The following is a 20,514-nucleotide window of genomic DNA, read 5'->3' as shown; positions in this document are numbered from 1 at the left end:
TAGTCGCAGGTTCGTGCATGAGTTTCTCGCTATATTCTAAGACCGATTCCCTCGCTCAACTTCATTGAAACCTGATTAACTTGCCAGTATTCATCCTCCTCGCTTCCAAGTAACCCTCCGAACTGTTTTCGGCCCAAAATCTCAAGCTGATATAAAGCGTTAGTTACCAGCATGCCGAAAGCCTGAGGATCGGGGATTCCACAAGAGAACACGGCCATGGCAAGAAGCGCTTGAACAGAAAGGAGGTTAGGATCCTGGTAGATGACCCGCTGCGCTACCATTGCCGCATTCAGGTGGAAGCTCTGGATCAAGGGACTGATTGATGACTCTCCGCCCACGGCTGTCTTGGAGCGTAGCGCCATCGCGACAACAACATTCATAAGCGCCCATCGAGCATCCCCCCCAGCCGGTTCATCTGTGCTGGCTGCATATTGTTCCTCGAAGAGTTGCATGAAGCTTTCTAGGCTTATGAATTGGTGCTCGTCCGTTATCTCAGCGAAGGAGCTGTAATCAAGTGCCGACAGATATGAACAGGCATGAGCGGATAGAATCCTCCCACGGCAGCGGCTGCATTAAGCCGCGACACGAACGACGCGAGATTCTTACGGAAATTGTCCGGGAGTAGAAAGTCTGGGACGATGGGCAGCCGTGATGTGGAATCTGGGCGATCTGGGGGAAGCCTGAAGAATGAAGACTCGGTGTTGCTAATGGGTACAGGGAGAGGCCCTGGCGTCACCAATTGTGCTTGCTCCTCGCCCTCGGGGCGTCTTTTAGAATCAACATTCTCTAAGTTTAAGTCGTCATTGCTTTCCCTAAACCTATGAGGTTATGATTTAGTCTCTTTTGATCAACTATCCATAGCATATAGGGTGCAGTTTATACTTTTTGCCTGTACCCCGTGTCCTTCTCACGGTTGCATAGATGCATTCTGCGTTATGCGTGGCGCAATTGGAGCACTTCGGCGAGCCACCATCGCATTTCTTCTTGCGAATCTTGCACCGACTGCACGCCTATAATTTGTCAGGATTTTTAAATCAAGAAAATAGGTGTATTCTAATAGTAAGGGTTATGGACTCACGATGAAGGTTTTAGAAGAGGGTTGGAGGCTGCCTTGCTCCGCCAACATGCTATGTATCGGCCGAACAACCACCTATCCGTAGTCAAGCTTCTTGCTATTCTTATTAAGTAGTCTTCCTAAAACTACTTCAGTTCTTCTTCTTTCGTAGAAAGTTATCATCTTAGACTACAGCGCCAGTATATCAACCCTTATCTTCCGGTGGTCCAGGAATAGGGGGGATTACTCAGCAGTAATTTTGCTTCCGACGCTTACGAAATCTACCTCCGCTTCTCCCACATTGGGTCTATTCGGGAACTTTATATTCCCAATTAGATTTTATTGTCGCTCTTCCTCATGAGCAGTCATGTATCTATACTTCCTCCGTTCTTCGAGCCACGTTCCAAGGGTGCGACACATATTATGCTCATTTCCTCTGCGCACACTTGACTACCCTCCAAAATCTATCAGACCGTGCTTAGAATGCTTTATGAATTAGTAGGTTTTGGTTGGGTTTACCGTAAGTAATTCCTCTTTGGTGCGCTTGGTGGCTACTCTTCCCGGCTCATAGTTCCTTTACTTATCTGTTGGTATGGGTAACTATAGTTCGGTTGTTCAATTTCATATACAACCCCCATGAGAGTAATCGAATAACTCCACTTTCCTGTTCCGTTAAGGCACTCCAAATTTCCTTCAACAAGTATGTGAGTTGGCTTACAGGTGTCCCTTGGATTGTCATTTCTGAATCGAGACTCCGCGAATTCAGGATTTACCTACCTTAGCTGCTCCTTACATTACCCCTTATACATAAGGTTACTTCCCGCTTGGTTCTTTCACTAGGGGGATTCTGATTCGAAAACACTACTTATTAGCTGATATCACAGCACCATATATTATCATGGAAAAACGACGCCGTTAACCCGTGAAGGTTAATGGTCCTTATATGACATACCCACTTCCCCGCGACATATATGATGAGTGCAAATGGCTAAGTTACCAACTTGAGAACGTTCTAATTTCGGTACTTTTGTGTATAATATTGTATTCCTGTTTTCTTGACCGCTGGGGATAGCGAGATTTTCGAAATTCATATTGTTCCATGATCTCAAGTAAGTTTTATTAGGGGAAGAGACAGCACTATGTGAACTTAGTCCTGCTACGAGGATATGTATTTGGTTGTGAGCACTTAATTTGCCTCGTAGCACTAACACTGGACACTTGTGGGAATTGTCTGTTGTCAAGACTGACACTGGCTGCGTATACTCACTTATATCTATACCAGGGAGCAAAATACTGAATAGACTTTGGTACTAGCTGAAGGACATTGTCCTTGGAAAAATACCTCTTGCATGAATGTAGTGCTTTTCTATTTGAAATTAGCACTGGCGCGTGAAGACATTAAGAAGAAGAAGCTTCCGTTTACTGCCTTGACGTATGGATATGGGTCTGGGTGTGTGCCCCTGGATACCTTTATTGCTCGCCCAACTGGACAGATTGAGTATCAATAACCTTGTGACAACTAATGATAACCTCTCCTTAGTGAAAAATTTCCAGAGAAAATACATAGTATCATTTCTGTTTCCTACATTCCCTCTTACTGTATCAGTAATACCTGATCTGGAGTATTACCAATGGTGGCATTCTTGATATCAAACTGACATCAACATGGGGCCACACGTGAAAAAGGTAATTTCTACAAGATTGTCCTGTCTTTAGATTGAATTTCTCGCTGCCTGATTCCTGCCACTCCCTCCTGTAAGTTACCCAGATGCCTTCAAATAGATATCAAGGTTTTTCACCCCAGAGATTACTACCGTCTGATGAAGTGATACAGCGGGTATTCAGATCACTGCCTAACTTGAACTGTGCAACGGAAAATAACTAGGTATTGTCACTTTCTTCAAATTACGTACAAGTCTATGAGAGACAACGCCCATACCCTTGTAGGTAGCTTCTTCGGAAAATTGGAGGTTAGATAAAGACTTAACCAATGAAATTGAGTATGAAAGGTACTGGGCTCCGTAGTTCTCGTGAGACAGGCTTGAGGCCTCGGGAGGCAAGACATGCACAGCCAGAAACTTTCATCAGACCACTTCACATCGCATAGCCTTTGTACATCAGCCACGGGTTTGGGTTGCATCCTCAGGTAATTAACGAAACTGGGATTCTGGTGGATGTATGAAGACCAGATTCCTCCATCAAAATTTCTCAAACCATCGACAGCTACCGTTGCAGCAGGTGGGATGAGATCTTGGAATGATCGTTATCCTATCTTGGTCTGTGTATACTGGCGTATTTCCACATGTCTCGGTAACGATTTGATCATTTGGTACAAACTGAGATAAAAAGAGCCGAACTCAGCGCTATAGGAACACCGACGAAGGATTTTACATATGTGTGAGTGTATTGGTATCACAAATTAATCTTACAACTGCATGCACAACTTCGAATGTTGACCCAGTCCTACACTACGTCGTCCCAATATGTCGCGATGATATATGATCACTCTTCTCTCCCTCATTGGTCTAGTGGCTCGACATCTATAGTAGCCGTATTATTTCAATAGCCGGGGATTCCATGTTAATACAAGTCACCCGTGGTCAATATCGTTCCTCGTGCGGACGTGTGACCTTGCCACCTAACGACCCCCGTGAAGACAGATGAATGGTCTAGACTACCTCCGAGAGGGGGGGTTTCTCAATTGTCCGCGTGAACGGTGAGTCGCAAAAGCAAACAATAGGTAATACCACACCAACTGCGACTGCAATGCCAGTTATTATACATATACACACGCAGTAGCGGCAGCGAATCAGACGAGACGAGTTTCTCTCGAGTGGTTGCTAAGAATAGTCCAGCAGTCAACCTGAAACGTTCTGACTTACTGCCAACCCACCCCAACAATCGTCATCATCCGTGGTCCACGAACTAGATGCGTGTATGAAACATCCGATACGACTTTGCACATATATGTACTGTGAGTAAGATGGGCATGTCGCCCACCACACCAACACCTTAATTGCGATATTTGCGCACGATAATCTCACTCTCTGAGCTATTTGTCTTGCCATACTCGGGGAGGACAGCAGACAGACAGGGACCGGATTACTTTGGCCGTAGATGTGATGTATCCGCTGAAAGGGGGAAAGAGGATCGGTAGGGGGTGTGCTGCCATGGAAGGTGACGGATAACATGACGACTAAGATGACATAAGAAGATCTAGCCAGGAACACGGCCAGTCGCGAGTGCCTGAGAGCCACCCGTCCGTTGGTCCTGGATTGTGAGATTATCCATCTGTTATTGTATTCAAGATATGAAGCCTAGATTCACTGACCAGCTACACGCTATACGCCACTGTTTTCATCCATGTTGACATGATCTAATCTTCCATTCTTCGGATAGGCGTTGTCCCGATATTATTAGTGCACTCCCATATCCTTTCCCTAAGTATAACTACAGACCGGAACGAATGGGACCAGACTTGGTGTTAAGAACAGCACAAATGGATGTATAGGACGAGGGCTTGATTTAGCCGTTCTTGGCTTCTCATTCCTCATCGCCAGCAAGCGCAAGACCCCATTTCAAGGCTGGGAATAGTAAGAAAGGAAAGAACCTGGCTAGGCGGTTGAGCTGTACATTATGTTGTGATCCTCCCAGGAGAATACAGCCAAGTCACAAGCGAGTGACCTCGATAGAACTATTCATATCGGCAGAAGGTAGCGTACTCTTAGCCCAACGCAGCACAACGGGGACGGACGAGACGGATGGGACAATCATCGGTCACGGCGCACATAACATCCGGGCCCACGGCCTCGCTGCTTTGAACCGCTATTATGTCCGCGCCTCTTCACTCTACACGTAGAGTACATCAAAGCGAGCAGTTAGCCTATCTCGCGCATCTCTTCGTCATCTCGACCTTCTCCAACCGCCCGGCCCCCAATATCGTCATCCTCGTTAACACGAAACAGTCCCGAATGCTGGCTGACGCCCACACAAGATCAGGAAAATCTAGGTTAGCGCAGATACTGCCATGATGTTGCACCGCGAAATCGAGTCCAGAATACACTACCAAGCGGCCGTGAGCGAGGGAAGGATTGCCTAGCTTACCCACAGATCGACCTGGCTGCACAAGCACGCACATAAAAGTACACACGCAAACCCAACCAACGTCGTCTATCCAAGTCCGGTTGAGCCCAAGGGACCAGGACCCCCCCTGCCCCAAATGTGACCCCCAGCTGCTAGCAAAGGCTATGCTCGCGCCATACACTACATCACACTAACCACCCACTTAGCCTTCTTCATCACTGAGCGTGGAGAGTAGAGCAGGGGATTGCAGGGGGATATATTCTTAGGATCTTCGGAATTACCCTCTGCAAGCAAAGGCTTCTAACTGTGCCTACACTATCTATTCGAGTACGATACGTACATTTACGTGTACCTACTTATGTGCGTAAGCCAGGTAACGGTAGGTAGGTAGGTTAGCAATCCAGTGTCACATGAAACAAGTATCAACAGAGAACACCAAGGAGCAAGCAGGCAAGCAAACAGGCAAGTCTCTCGTCATACACACCATTATCAAAGATACCCTGTAAGAGATAAGATGTGTGCCAGGAGAGAATAAGCAAGCAAGCGGGCGGCGCTACTGTAGGTAGTCGTAGAGTTAGCTAGTAGTAACTCTACGATGTTGGGCATCTATCACCACCAACATCGTCGTCTCCATCCTCACCTCATCGACGATGGGGTATCCTCGCGAAAGTCGGTAGAGACTAGACAAGTAGCACACAACGCACGCCCATCCATCTATCCGGTCCATCCACCACTTATCATCATTCCCCAGCACCTGTTAGCTTGACGCCGCGTGCGTACAGACGCAGGTCTAGTCCGATGAGCAATAGGACGCCACCGCTTTTTCTTCCTCGGGGGCTCTCTCTGAATCTCTCCTCCCCCTCCCCCCCTCTTCGGCGGTGTTGGGTAGATAGATACCTGTATAGGAAGGGGCATATGAGTTGTCAGTTCCTAGTGCCAATGTCTTCACTGTACATGCATACCCAAGTAATACGTAGTCTACGTAGTGTGGTGACGACAGTGAAACATCCTGTACGCCTTACAGATTGTGCCGGGAGAAAGTGTACGGAATAATCTACCTATTCGTTGTCATCGTCACCATCGTCGGACTCGTAATCTAGCGAATATTCCCCATGTTAGGCGAACTTAAGCTAGTGAGATAGATATATCAAGTTTGCAAAAAGATTTTCGCTCGTAATATTGCGTGTCACATGCGATGGAAAACGGCCTTTCGTGATCAAGATCAACTTGTTAAATGCGTCTTACTACTGCCCAGCAGGACTAATATGTTTGTACTATGTTTGTTCTCGTCCCATCGGTCCCCGAAACCTTCCCTCTATGCGCATGAAAATGAAATGAACATCAAAGGAAAATAAGAGATAAAACGACTGAAAGTATCCCACAACATCGCGTGCGCCGCTTGTGCTCGTCCTGGGCATATAGCTGTTTTCAATCAAGTCCGCCCTCCCCCATAACCACAACCAAAGGGTATCAGGTGATGTAAAGCTATCTACAATTAAGCTATCTAGGAGAGAGTCCAAGGGAAAAAAATAAAAGAAGCCAATGTTCTTTTGTATAGTGTCATATGAACAGTGTGAATGGGAGATTCGCATGTTTTTTCTGTTGAATTTTTTTTTAGTTGGTTTGGTGTGTGTGTGTGTGTGAGGTAAAGTGTGACAGCAAAGAGCCTGGAAATAATAATCCATCTTTCCAGGCATATGAAAAAGAACCCGGGGCAACGAAGTGCCCTTGGTTTGCGTTGAATATCCCAAGATTTGCTAATGCTTGGCCGGTTGCACTTGTTCCACTTCATATTAATCAGACATGTCTGAAGGGAGAGAGTCATAATCTCCACCAGAATCCGGTTATGTTCAACGTTGTGTATGACATAGTCAGTCTGGCAACAAAGCGCGCATTGCGCCCCTCTTCTGGGAGTGGCGCTCGAAGTAGAACATGAATCGGATTGCTGTCGCCATTAAGAAAATCATAACCAGTCCCTGTTCCAGTCTATATCATTTCGGTTTCGTCCGGATATCAAGCCATGCGTTTCGTAACACGTGTAAATTTCTTTTCTGTTGAGATTTGAGCAAGAAAGGATTGCCTGAATTTGCAAACTTAGCGTTCAAGCAGAGGCTAGGTACTGGCACCCTAGATCATGTTGTTGGCATCCGGAACTAAAAGCGTTCGATGGGCTGATACTTTATCCTCCTGCCTAGGAGTTGAGTGCTGAACAATAGAAAGCATCGATGCTGGCGTGGGAGTAGTAGCCATGGACATAGAACCTGACGTATTCTGAGGCGTTACCGGGCGTTGTTGCTCTATCCTAGGCTTCGCGACCTGTGAAGCAACTAGTGCTCTAGAGTGACTACTTTCGCGGCGCCTTTTAGGAGCATCCTTGATCTTTGGGTGTGTGTGGCACTGTCCAAGTTAGTACATCTGAAGAGAGTAGAATTCTAGCCATATTATCACTAACCTTATAAGCGTGTCGGAACCATGTTGTACCCTTCTTCTTGCTGCTGACCAAGGCAATCCAGTCATTACAACTTCCACATAGCCCTTCCCAGACATCCGGACTACCGTCCATTCGACGTGTTTCCTGCGGCTCTTGGAATGGGTTTCCTGTCGCCGCACTAATGCCGTGCGTGAAGCTCTTGTCGTACCAAAAAGCAGAATTTTTCAACACAAGCCATCGACCAGGTTTGCAGATGCCACACCACCCCTCTCGCTTATTACCATGGCCACGAACCCATCTCGGGGTGTATAAATCTCCTTCAAACCGTAATTCCTGTTCATGAGGCACTAACTCAGGATCTGAAGGATTCATGTCCTCAGGTGGTGGTGGAATTTGTTCTTCTTGCAACGCAGAATACAAATCCGGTGGGTCAGAAAGGTCAGTATAGTGGCCATGCAGCGAATGTGGATCTGCGTTGCTTTGCAGCATCCTGAAAAGCCCGTGCGACATCAGTGGAGGAGGGTTCTCGAAGTGGTGTGGATCCGGATGGAATCCATTTGACGGCAAATGCGGCGGTAATTGACTCGGCAGAATCATGCCGTTCCGGAAGGCTGGCGGGTGCGATACGAGGAAGGGATACTGCTGTACAGCTTGTAGATTTCCGAAGTTTAATGGCATTGGACTGTTAGAGATCGTAGGTGACGAGTGGCGTGAAGGCATCCGTGCTCCAAAAGCGTCATGGGTGTGGTGATAGACGAAAGGCGACGGTCTTCGGTTAGGAGTCGTTCCATAAGACCCAGTAGACCACCTCTTGTTGCGCGAGCTATTATCGACATTGTATGGCGCAGATCTCATTACCGGACGTGGCGAAGGAGACGCACCGCGACCACGACTTTGCGCGCGAACAAGCTCCGAACGGCTTTGTGGTGTCATACGAGGAGATGCAACGGGAGATAGCTGCGTCGAGGACATAAGTGAGTTTCGGTTGGAGGGGGGCGGATAGTCTGATGAGAAAGATGGTGCTTCTGACAACGCAGCAGAGAAATCATCGTATGAAGGCATATCAGAGAGGCCAGTAGTCGACATGGTAAAAGAAGAACCTGACATGCGACGTGGTTTCAAAGCGGACTCAAAGTTGAGCGTCTCACTATCGACTTGTGAATTCGAGTATCGCAAATCTAGAATGGGAATCGCTTCATCTGTAGTGAATGCCTGGCCAATAGCCGCATCACTATCGAAATGTACGTCTAGGTTATCGTCACACGGCTTGCCCCAAGCATCTGTCCTTACGGTCAGTTGTTATCCTGTGAGATTTTAGTTAAACTTACTTTGCTCCATTCCCAGTCCCGGGTAGAAGTTCTGATGCATCGAGACGGGGCGTGACATTGTGTCACTTGGGGTATGCATGGTCAGACCTGATGAAGTCTCCCATGATGGCATTGAGCCGAATTCATCGCCAGCGCAGAACGTAAAACCTTCGTAAATAGTAGCTGGTCTAGGCCGGGGCCCTTGAGATGTCGGAGTTGTCCATACATCAGCAGGCGCTGCCGACAGCTCTGTTTTGGGAGTCTCCATCCCAGCCATAGTGACCATAGGATTTGAGCTTGGAGGTCGTCCGTCTACCCTCGCTTTGTCGTCGAGGTTGAAGACAAGCGCAGACGCTTGTAATTGTTGTTGCCTAGTAATGTATTAGCCGCCGATAAGGATACAGAGATGGGCAAGGATAATTCTTTACATGTTGGAATCATTCGAGTCCATGGCTTAATGTATTAAGCAATGAAGCGAATGAGGGTATATTACAGAGCGGTCACTGAAGTCAAGTATTCTATGTTAGTAGATGAGCAGCGAGCGATGTGGCCTACTCCGAGATCTATGTAGGCTAATGGAGGGGGAGGGGGTCGGTGCCGTCGTTCGAGTCTCAATCTCTATCATGGCACAAGACTAGGTCTTTGTTTGACTTACATAGTATAGTAGCTCGTAGTATGGGCGGTTAAGCAATCATTAATTTCCGGGGCGGTTGTGAAAGTGTGTATGATTAGGATGAACGTGACTTGGGTGTGTATATGGAAATATGGCGGGAAACGTGTCTCGCGACGTGAGAGCTGAAGGGAGCGAATAAGTCGATTTGATTGAACAATGCTAGTAGGGACTCGGGGTCAGGAACATTCCCGTCGGTAAAGAGCGTGTTAAGTTGCTTGAAGGAACGACAGCCTGTTAGGTGAGTTGGGTCAGGTACACGTACGCTGGCGCGTCTTGGTAAGAAGAGAGCCAGCTCCCAATATTATAGACCGGAGGGGCAATAGTAGGCTTTACTTTGAACGGCAGATAAAGGAGTGACTAGCGGTAGTATGCCTTCATGGTCTATAGCAGGTGGAGAGAGTGGCAAGGCGAGAAGAAGTAGAAGAGCAGGTGGGCGGAGGGCGGCACAGGTCGCCCACAGGTATAAAAGAAGTACTCTGCGAATATAGGCATCATCCCGGATCACGTCGATTCAATTCACCATGGCTAGGCTCGGAACACCGGTAGGAGCTAAGCCGGATTCTCTGATACAAACCTAGGCACATCTAGAGACTTAGGAGAGAGATCGGTGTACGAGGTGCTGCTTGGCTAGTTGTCAATGGACATCACGGCAGGGCAGTGACAGGGAGCAGCGAGGGCTACAGGACTGTACTAGGATTTGGGTACAGGGTAGGGAAGGTTACATCTGTCCATTGATGATGTGTTCCCATCAAGCCTCGGAACTGGTTAGCAGTTGTACTGGGACATCTGGGTGAGCGACGGAGGGATCAAGTCGCCCGTTAGATGGGAGAAAGCAGTTAGAAACTGACGGGATGTCAGGGACTGCCCCAGTTGAGGACCCATGAAAGGTACATTCTTTTGGAATAGACCGACCAGGGTCCGGATATAACAGGGACAGAGCATATTTGATATAGGGCAGAAGCACCATCACAGGAAAATAGGTGACTGCTGCCAAGACCGAGAAAGACGATATGAGCCTCACTAAAAGAACCGTGCTGCTGCGAGGAGAGGGTCATGGGGGAAAGATGATTGGGAGGGGGTGGCTTGTACGCATCGGTGGATGGGGCAGATTGATACACGGACCGCGAGACTGCGGGCATCGAGCGGTAGCAACAATTGAGATAGCAAGTTATGACGAGCAAGCACGTACACATTCTCGTTGGTAACCAACGTTCGGCTCAGAATACAATACAAAGGACGACGACGACGACGACGACGACGATGATGGAGGCGAGACGATGCGTTCGAGCAGGACAATATTCCCACGCACTGAGCATCGCTGTATGACACAAACCACGACACCTGGTCGGCCGGATACGTCGATCTGGAGAAGCCTAGTATTTGGAGGGCGCAACATGTGTCTTACGAGGGGTAACTCAGAAACGCGTCCTAGACCTTGCTAGGAGGGCAGCACAAGATGTGCAAGCGATCTTGAGAGTTATGAAGCTTCGTCTATCGTAAGTAGCTGTGGGGATCATGGATCATTCGTCTGACCACAAGATCTGTGACAGAGTGTCTGCCACTTGACCACCATACTTACATGTATGTACAGCTTCTGTGCCCATTGACGCTAGTGGACATTTAAAAACCTGCACGTAATTGCAGTGGGTTGTAGTGTATATGTAGTGCAGGGGAGAAAGTCGGATTTCGTTCTAGACATAATTGGGAGATGTTCCCCAGATCGAGTTATGGCTGCTCCGAGCTCCGTGGAAACAGCGAAGCGTCACCAATCACGAGACAATTAAGGTGTAGTGCAGATAGGCACGTAAGCAAGAAACAATGAGACACAGGGACACATGCATGCCGTGATTAAACTGAACCAACACTAAGTTAGTAACAGGACCGAGGGGCTGATATCCGCCTTCCAGAACGAAACAGCATCGATTAGTAGGGTAGTACTACTCAGCAAGTACACATGCTCAGTGAGGCTGAGGGCGAATGGGATGATTTTTCAGACGATTCCACATTGCGCCTTTTTCTTCTGGGGTTTGCGCTCGTCGTCCTTTCCTTTGTTGGAAAAGGACAGGAAGAGAAGCCATGAATCCTACGCACAAATGAGTTCCGTTTATAGGTACCGTATATAGCATACAAAAAGACAGCTACAGTCAGCCAATAAGCAGAAGGATTGCTAGGCCGTGGAAGTGAAGTAAGCTGCAAGAGAAGACCGAGAGCTGCTGATGCGGCCTCTAGCACGATGAGATGGTGGCAGCTCGGCGCTCAGATGAAACCTGGGCGCGCACGATCTGAGGAGGGTACCATCCAGAGGCAGTGCGATCTAGGCTCGACAGCTGCGGGCGCGCTGTGATAGGACCGGAGAAGGCGTGTCTTGGTGGTGCTCGACGAAGTTGGAGGATAGACAGTTGGCTGGCTGCCCGCCAATAGACGAGCAGGAGAAGCACGAAAGAGCGAAGCGGGAGATGAGAGACGGGGCTTGAGGACTGGCATTCGGCGGTGGTGTAGGGCTCACTACGCTACACTACTACTGTATACGGTGCTCTAGCTGAGAGCAGAGGACATGGACGAGGACAAGGACGAGGGTGAAGGTGAGAGCGAGCGAGAGCGAGTTCCATCGTCTCGTCTCGTCTCCAGCGGAGTGCGTTTGATGTTGTGAACCTGGAATTTACTGAGAGGGGCGAGGAAGGAGAGGAGAGAGAGGAGGGGGGGGGTTGGTGGGTGGATAGTGGAGCGCGAGACAGGCCAGCAACGGCGACGGAGTGGGGTGGGGGCAGGGATGGAAGGAGAGGAAGGGGCAGCGCAGAGATACGATTGGGTACCTGGCGGCAGAGCGGGGCGTAGACAGGGCGTGCAGCGGGTGCTGGGTGGGTGCTGGGTGGGCGCAGAGTGGACTGGTGTGGCGAGCCCCTTGCAGCGTCGTGTCTCAGATTCTGTTACAGACCTAATCCCTGTCTGGGGTTTATCGGCACGTCCAGCTTCGTGTCTTGGTTGGGTCGCCAAGATGGCCCAAATGGACATCCTGGTCTGTGAGCAGAACGCCCAGTCTGGACTTCTGCTTCTCTCCTCCGCAAATTGGATGCAGGTCATATAAGTAAGTAAATCATAGTAAGTACGTAGTACTTACATACTTATATACCTACCAAGGAGGAGACATTCATCACGCCGCTGTTGCTGGTGCTGGTGCTTGTGCTGGCGCTTCACGCAGCATTGATGACGAACAGACGAGCTTCATGGTGATGGCCTACTTTGGCACGCTGTAAATCAGAATGATAGCTAGATTACATAGATACTTAGATTGTTGGGAAGGGTTTAACAGGAGGTGTTAGTAAGTGGCAGCCCGTCCTATTTGGTGTAAATTATAAAAGGACCTCCTCTCGTCACCGTTGCTAGCTGGTAGGTACTTATGAAGTTGGGCCTGTTTATGTCGGAATGGGCCTTGTAACAGCTCGGTGGAGTTCCCCGCTTGCCATCCACACATTCTAACTACATACCTAAGTATGTAAGTAGGTATGTAAGATAGTACCAGGCGTATGGGGACTTACTAACAACCAGATTGTAACCTAACTCGCCTAAGGTTAATTACATTATGCTTCTATATGTAGATTTCTATGTACTTACAGTATCTACAGTCCTTACCTAGGTAGTTAGCCGAGCGTGCGGTAACATCCCGTACGCTTGCCAAATAGACCAATGGTACGATTTGTCGTTCGAAACATTACCTAGATACAAGTACCGCCTGTCTCGTTCTGTTGGATTGCTAGTACTTAGGCGAACTCCATCAGCACGTTACATATGTATGAAGGTACTGCTAGGAGACACCGAGATGAGATACCTACCTACTACTCTACCTACTTACATGCTACATAACATATATAGTTGTGTACAGATTATCCATTGCAACTTTGGCCGTGTTAGAAGCTGTAACAACGGGCAAGTCAAATACCTAACATTAGCATGCGATAGGCCCATCCGATCCCCTCTTCTGGCCCCTACTTACTTACACGAGTCTTCTGCCTACTGTCCCAAGTACGGTAGGTACGGCAGGTACGGCAGGTACGGTAGGCACCGTCAATCCTCCCCTGGTTCTTGTTTCTATTTCCAGCCGGGCGGGTCTTCTCGGACTTATACCCCAGTTTAGGTAGCTTCTGATATTCAGATGCCTGGTCGAGATCAGTTTACCAGACCCTACCTAGTGTCGTGTAGTGTACACTACATACATCTATCCGGCAGTTGTTTGTGAAGGGCAACAAACCTGCCTGTCTTACATTAATGACAGTCTGTCTGCGATCTACAGGTCGTAATCATGAGTCATGTATGTACTCGAACAGATAGGCCTCGCTTTGACGCCTGCACGAGACCACAACCGGCCTCCAGTTTACGCTGGTCTACGCTGGTCGCTGCTGAGCCAGCGCATGGCAATGGTCCGATTCAGATCGAGCCCGGCATATTAGGTGCTACCTGCTCGAAAGTTCCAGTCTTTCTCTACAACGGTTGACTTTTATCACCACTTCTCACGATTGAGGCCAGCTTGGAAGGTTTGCTCATAGATTAAATGGGCGGCCTCCCGAGGCCATACGTCTCCGATGTCCAGTACACTAGTACACCTAGTGTAGGCACATCTTAGAATCCATAAACTCATATATTAAGCCTTTCGGGCCGCGTAATATGAAAGGGAGGGAGGTCGGGTGGTGACACGCGATGGTTTCCTATTCGGCAAGCCTCCCCCGTCCACATCTCTTAGAAACAAGGCGCGCATACCCAAACAGGCACTTCTATCCTCCTCGATGAACGCTGCGTTCCCCAGACCCGAGGGATAGCGATAAGAATAGGAAATCGATCATGTACGTGCAGTTAGGGTAGCCTTGATACGCCAGCTCTTGAGAACGGGCATCGTTCCGTCCTCCGTGGGGACACACGAGTTACATGGTGTACATTACATTACAAGGTAGCATGTGTAGGTACGGACAAGCGAGCAAGCAAACAACCACAACACTACTTATGAGTCGACGCCACTAACCGTAGCCTAACGCGACAGATTCGCTAACTGGGCCGGGAGTCAGAAAACTTCTACGACTTCGACAGTTGTTCTGTGGGTCCGCCGGATCCTTGATCTCAAACAAGGCTGCTGGGGTACTGCCCGTTCCTCGCATGACATCTCGGGCCTCTTTGGGAAATTATTCAATGCTCTGGCTTTTACCCGCATGCCCTCGGGCCCGTAATCCTAATCATAGCATATATCGACCGTCATATACCATGTAGATCTCGGACTAATAATGATGAGACCGAACCAGCCTCGTTCCATACAGCCAGAGCCGGCGTTCACAGAGTTAAAACAACCCATAGCGAGTCGGGTTTCCTGGCCGGCCCTTTTGGAAACTAAACGTTGCAGATCTACGGGAACAAACGCAATCTATCACGTGGCAGTCTACCTACACGTATTGGTGACTTAATAGTTGTGTTCTGAATGATTTGCTTCTTCTGCCTCTGGCGTAGAACTGGCCCGCGTGTTCTTTCCTACATCTACATGCAGCCCCCAACAGCCCGTGATCCCAATTAAAACTGCAATGCGCGGCACTGGGTGCTTGCTGGACCAACAGCACAAAGGCTCACGCGCTTCATTGCGCAAATCCTCCGCGTCATACCCTGGAACATACGCCACAAATAGAACGGAGCTGAGTCCTCCCACCTCATGTTCCGGCCAACCAGCAGGACAATGCCCTGTACGCGTGTAGGTTTTTGGGCGTCGAGGAGTTCCCCAAGGGCGAAGATAAAACGATAGGCGAGGCCAGTATTTTCTTTTGAACGTGCGTAGATAGAGGTGCTACCACCTACTGGTATGGCTGCTCTCTGCCTATTCCCTGTTGATCTTCTTCCACACCTCATTCTCCACGGCTACAAGCCGTTCGCCTGTCTGCTGAGCCAGCTTTTTGGCAGCCCCCCACATACCTTCTCCGCCATCGTCTAACTCGCGCTGCTCCATGGCTGTTCTCTGATATCGATCAAATTCAGAGGCATTCACATTCTGTTGATAACCGGTAGGGTGTGAAAGGCTCTCGGCGCCCACGTTACCAGAGGGTACGTGAGCTTGGTAAGGTGACGCGGCTGTTGCAGTTGACGTTCCACGCTGTTGCGAGTAAGGTATCGTGGGGCCAGGAATAGCCATCTGCTCAGGATACGGCATCGTTGCCGTGGGATCCTGTGTGGGCGGTTGGTATCTCTCACCAACCTTGGGTGGGGGTGGAACGCCGCTGACAGGGACGGATCCTGGCTGAGGTGGTGCTGGACTAGCACTGGCTATCGACGTCGTAGGTGTGGTATGCAGAGCAGAGCTAGAAACTGCACGGGTAGGCGTTGGAAGCGACGGCGTAGCGCCAGGTTGTGCAGCAGCATACGTGGCCGGCGTAGAAGCTGATGTTGACGTTGGCGTTGATGTTCTCTGAGACTTACTGGGCTCGGTCTTGGGTGTCACGCCGTCTGGCTTCGCCGCCGTGATAGGGCTGTTAGTATAAACAGGAATGGGGGCCATTCTGTTGGGATTAAGCTTGAAGAAGCTTGATAGATAGATTCACTGTTTAGTTGTGTCTAGTTATAATAGGCTGGTGACATCAAATTGATGTAGATGAACGGGCGGCGAAGTAGCGCACAAAGAACAGCCTAATGGTGTAAGATGAACGGGCTGATGCACCAAAGTTGTTTAGACGGCGGAGCCAATGGTCATTTGTGGTCATTTGCAGCATTAGATGATGGCAACTTTGAGATGATCGAGAAGATCACATGTACGTCTGTATGCCTGACTTAGGAGAATGGCGTCATAAGGGAGGTATGGATGCCTGTAAAGCTGAGGCGTCGCTCCAATGCCAGGTGGCAGGTTTTCTAGCAAACTACTTGCATAAATATAACCCAGAGCCTTCTTCTCTCTCTCTATCTCTCTCTCTCTCTATCTCTCTCTCTCTCTGTCTCTTTGTCCTTCTTCTTGCTTGATTGATGTTTTCGCCAAGTGGCTTCTTACAGGACCTACTTTAGGATATCAGCATCCTTTGGGGGGTTTACCTACCAGATAATTAAGGTATATAGTATATTATATAGCTCCCCTGCTTCTGGAGGCGCGCCGACGAGCGAACTTAGCGATGCTGCGAAGCCATGGTAGCCACATAAATAAAAACCTAGGTGGGATATCTATCATGACCAATCAATACCGCGACATTTAGGTCGGTGACAAAGAAGGAGCCTCAAATAAGCAAGTGAGGAGTGCAGGGTAGCTTTAGAGGTAAGTATCTAGGTAGGTAGGTAGATATAGCAGCTGCAGTAGGTACGGTGGGTGGCTGTCAGTGGATGAGTTCAGTGAATGAGGTCAGTGAATAGTGGATGAATGCAGCGAGCTTGCCGGAAAAAAAACCTCCCCACCAAAACCTGCCTAGTGTAGGTGTCTGTCCTGGTCCAGCCAAGGCAAGGCATGGTAAGGTGAGGCGCACGCTTTTACCTAAGTGTGAGCCTGTTGAGTCTAGATAGGGATCCGTCTATCTAAACCACTGATACCGACCGATACCGACCGATACGGCGTGGTCGAATCAATGGATCGGGAGTCGGAATCTGAATCTGGATTCTATTGACGGCATGGGAACACGCAAACATCCTGCACACAACTATCTCGCGCTACGTGCTCTCCAATGCTGTAGATCGACCATCGCCCTTTTCTATTGTGCCTTTCTGACCAATCCATCGATTCAAGGTTGATTTGCCGTGTTGTGATGACACCGGGCTAACCTTGGCATCTACGACCAACACGCCTCTTCATGACTCTGCCCACCCGTCGCTGTCGCATGTCCCTCGTGTGCCAGGCCTTGTCGCTGTCATAAGTTGTTTTCATCATGGTCGGAAAAGTCAGCGAGCGCGTGCTTCTGCGCGAAGGTAAGAAAACCGTGTAATCTACGTCTACGCCCTCATCACGCTGGTATCATTTTCGTGGAAGCGCGCGTCGTAACTTATCTGGGTTACTGTGCTTTTAACATCTGCTGACACACATTCGCAATCCAGGACTGGAGAGGACAGACAATGGCATGAAACAGACCAACTGGCCCGACGTTACTCCTATCAATCAGAAGAATTATTATACGTACGCCATCCGCTAGCCACGACTCGTTTGCCCTCCCTACCAAACCCATTGCTAATGAATCGCATGGCCTTGTAGTGATTACATGAAACGCGATGACCAAGTGCTCGCCCTACGATTGCAAGCTGAAGCCACACGCGACAGACTCGTCCAGTCTGCCAAAGACCGAGATCGAGCTCTTGCCCGGAATGGACACGCTGAAGTTCCTCTCCCCGTCGCCGATATACAGCCCGAGGAGGCTGTCGCGTCCACGGTTGATGGGGCAGATCCCTCCAAAGTCATCGTCATCCACCCCGGTAGCCAGAATCTACGCATAGGCTTCGCCAGCGACGCCTTGCCAAAGACCATACCTATGACCGTAGCCGCCAAGTTCCCACAGACCGAGTCTGAGATGCACGAGGCCCTACCTAGACGGCAGTTTGAAGCCAAAACCACTGATCAACAGTATGGCGAAGAATGGTCTAAGAAATATCAGAAAATGTGTAACGATCTCAAGGTCGATATGCGTGCGAACAAGCGCAAGGTGCTTCCCAACTCCAAGGAACTTGTAGTTAATTACAATAGGCGGACCGAACCAGAGAAAATACCCAAACACAATGACCCCCAGGAGATCGACTGGACTGATGTGAATAGCCTTGAGGATCCAGATTCGGCTGCCTCATGTTTTATCGGGAATGCAGCCCAGCGCATCCCGGACGATTCAGACCCCAAATTCAAACTCTGGTGGCCCATACAACACGGTGTTCTCAACGAGGATGATTATACCACTGCCGAGCACCTCTATGACGACTTTGAAACTCTTTTAGATAAAGCTATAAGGCAAGAGCTAGGATTGACGAGCACTTCTTCATGGAAAAACTACAGCTGCGTATTTGTCATACCGGATTTATATGACAAGAGATACGTCGAACAAGTCCTCAAATCTTGCATGATTTGGTTCGAGTTTAGCAGGATATGCTTTATACAGGAGAGCATGGCCGCTACTTTTGGAGCTGGTTATACTCAAGCCTGCGTCGTCGACGTCGGCGCTCAGAAAACCTCCATCGCTTGTGTCGAGGACGGCTTGTGTATCGAAGACTCGCGCATAAACCTGAAGTACGGTGGTTATGATGTCACGGACACATTTATCAAAATGATGCTCTATGATAATTTCCCTTATCAGGAAATAAATCTTCGGAGGCGTTACGACTTCCTTCTGGCTGAAGAGCTGAAGATCAAACATTGCACCATGTCGCAAGCCGATATATCTGTGCAATTATATCAGTTTCATCTTCGCGCCCCCAATCAACCCACCTACAAATATCAGTTCAAGACTTATGACGAAGTGATACTGGCCCCCATGGGATTTTACGACCCGGCAATCTTCGATAACTCGGCAAAACTGCGTGGCCGCCGGAAATTGATCGACCGTTCATACAATGCTTACGATGTCGATGTCCCAGACGACCCAGCGTCCGCTGCCCAGCTAGGCATCCTAGCCCACATCAAGCCGTCTCTAGTCTCCAACCCCAATGGATTTCAACCGAATCCGACCGATCCTAACCTCGCTACTCCTATGAAAGAGAAGTCTCAGCCATTCAATTTCTTGTCTCGTGGGGATCTCAACGGTACGCCAGGAGGTTCGACCGCCGCATCTCCTGCTCCAGAAGGCGCCTCCACTCCTATACCACCCGCCTTCCAGTTTGGTGCAAACGGGAACACTGGCAGCCCGGCACCCAATGGGCCCACCGCTATTCGCAACGGAGCCTCGCCTGCACCACCTGCTGGCATGTTTGTAGACTCGGCGGCTCGCAGTGCGCGTTCAATAGCCGCGGAGCGTGATGCCGTTCTCCCTGTCGCCCCGCTCGACATCGCCATCCTGACTAGCATTAACAATGCCGCTCGAGGCGATGATAAGCGGCTGCGCGATTTCCTGGGCAGCATCATGGTGGTTGGCGGGGGTTCTAAAACACCTCTATTCACACAAACCCTCGAGGAGAAGCTACGCGCCCGCAGGCCTGACCTCTTTGACCGCATACTAGTCTCTAGGAGTGCGCGCGACATGGATGAGCAGGTCGTAGTCTGGAAGGGCGCCTCCGTGTTCACCAAGCTACCCGCCAACGATAGCTGGATCACACCTTTCGAGTTTGAGCGATTAGGCGCTCGTGTGCTGCATCACAAAGTGCTCTGGGCTTGGTAAAGCAAAATGGAATGATGGCTGCGGTGACTTGGGAATGTTAGATTAGGTTGTCAGACTATAGCGTGCGGTGTTTTTTTCCTCTTATTTTATTTCCCTCAAATGAGGGAGGAGTCGGAGCTAAATTGGGAACTGAACGAACGCACGTGGACAGAGAAAAGGATCATAGAAACAAACTTTAATCGCCCATAAAAATATCGAGACCTATGTATCTGTACACTTGTCTACCTCTCTATCTCTGTTGGACAATGAAGGTGTGGGCTAGTGTATGATAGTAAGAGACCTAATACTTCAAGACATGGCAGTTATGCGCTCACCTGTCTAATTAGTTTAGGTAATTAGATTGTTTGCTGAAGACTCTGGACAACTTGACTCCATTGACTGGTTAACACCGAGTTTATCATATCATAAAAGTTCTTGGCCTCGATTGTATCAAGATGTTCTCTTCAGAAGCCAGTGTCGAACTTCAAACTGTCAATATCCGACATTCCCGATAACTGACAAATATTCGATTAATACTAACACAAAATTCAGGGAAAGGGCATTCCCCATTCAGCTGAGATCTCTTTACTAGACCACACTCACCAAGCAGCTCTGATGTCACAGGAGAAGAAAGATAGGAACAAGGGCAAAAGCACCCATCGGCTTTTCTTTAACTATCTAGCTTGACTTAGTGTCTCGCCAAC

The 20,514-nt window shown here is 49.0% G+C and overlaps 4 protein-coding genes across 4 annotated transcripts; 1 reads left to right on the top strand and 3 right to left on the bottom strand.

The window, feature by feature from the left end:
* Positions 1-29: 29 nt before the first annotated feature.
* On the bottom strand, positions 30-1,126 carry F5B22DRAFT_641694 (uncharacterized protein; the record flags this gene model as incomplete). The annotated part of the gene is made up of 4 exons (XM_047978022.1): positions 30-504; positions 591-818; positions 883-1,010; positions 1,079-1,126. 4 exons carry the CDS (start codon positions 1,124-1,126, stop codon positions 30-32), a joined length of 879 nt encoding a protein of 292 aa, XP_047835910.1.
* Positions 1,127-7,049: 5,923 nt separating this feature from the next.
* F5B22DRAFT_164962 (uncharacterized protein) lies at positions 7,050-9,940 on the bottom strand. The gene is made up of 5 exons (XM_047969273.1): positions 9,531-9,940; positions 9,304-9,378; positions 8,897-9,246; positions 7,590-8,848; positions 7,050-7,534 (listed from the first exon to the last, which is right to left on the bottom strand). Exons 2-5 carry the CDS (start codon positions 9,324-9,326, stop codon positions 7,265-7,267), a joined length of 1,902 nt encoding a protein of 633 aa, XP_047835909.1. The 5' UTR covers positions 9,327-9,378; positions 9,531-9,940; the 3' UTR covers positions 7,050-7,264.
* A 5,253-nt stretch (positions 9,941-15,193) lies between these two features.
* On the bottom strand, positions 15,194-16,192 carry F5B22DRAFT_164913 (uncharacterized protein). Its single transcript, XM_047969272.1, has one exon. The coding sequence runs from the start codon at positions 16,066-16,068 to the stop codon at positions 15,394-15,396; it is 675 nt and encodes a 224-aa protein (XP_047835908.1). The 5' UTR covers positions 16,069-16,192; the 3' UTR covers positions 15,194-15,393.
* Positions 16,193-16,967: 775 nt separating this feature from the next.
* Positions 16,968-19,999, top strand: F5B22DRAFT_164909 (uncharacterized protein). Its single transcript, XM_047969271.1, has 3 exons — positions 16,968-17,450; positions 17,577-17,655; positions 17,731-19,999. The coding sequence occupies exons 1-3, from the start codon at positions 17,411-17,413 to the stop codon at positions 19,829-19,831; spliced, it is 2,220 nt and encodes a 739-aa protein (XP_047835907.1). The 5' UTR covers positions 16,968-17,410; the 3' UTR covers positions 19,832-19,999.
* Positions 20,000-20,514: the final 515 nt, after the last annotated feature.

The sequence above is a fragment of the Xylaria bambusicola genome (genome assembly GCF_022495145.1).
Source record: "Xylaria bambusicola strain CBS 139988 unplaced genomic scaffold F5B22scaffold_2, whole genome shotgun sequence".
Taxonomy (NCBI): domain Eukaryota; kingdom Fungi; phylum Ascomycota; class Sordariomycetes; order Xylariales; family Xylariaceae; genus Xylaria; species Xylaria bambusicola.
This window is presented reverse-complemented; position numbering and strand designations above follow the sequence as displayed.

Bases quoted from the DNA above. Each gene is read 5' to 3' on its own strand.
- F5B22DRAFT_164909 (XM_047969271.1), top strand. From the start codon at position 17,411: ATGGTCGGAAAAGTCAGCGAGCGCGTGCTTCTGCGCGAAG. The intron at 17,451-17,576 runs GTAAGAAAACCG...TTCGCAATCCAG, and splicing joins GCGCGTGCTTCTGCGCGAAG to GACTGGAGAGGACAGACAAT. The intron at 17,656-17,730 runs GTACGCCATCCG...ATGGCCTTGTAG, and splicing joins AATCAGAAGAATTATTATAC to TGATTACATGAAACGCGATG.
- F5B22DRAFT_164913 (XM_047969272.1), bottom strand. From the start codon at position 16,068: ATGGCCCCCATTCCTGTTTATACTAACAGCCCTATCACGGCGGCGAAG.
- F5B22DRAFT_164962 (XM_047969273.1), bottom strand. From the start codon at position 9,326: ATGGACTCGAATGATTCCAACAT. The intron at 8,849-8,896 runs GTAAGTTTAACT...CCGTAAGGACAG, and splicing joins GGGACTGGGAATGGAGCAAA to ATGCTTGGGGCAAGCCGTGT. The intron at 7,535-7,589 runs GTTAGTGATAAT...TAACTTGGACAG, and splicing joins GGTTCCGACACGCTTATAAG to TGCCACACACACCCAAAGAT.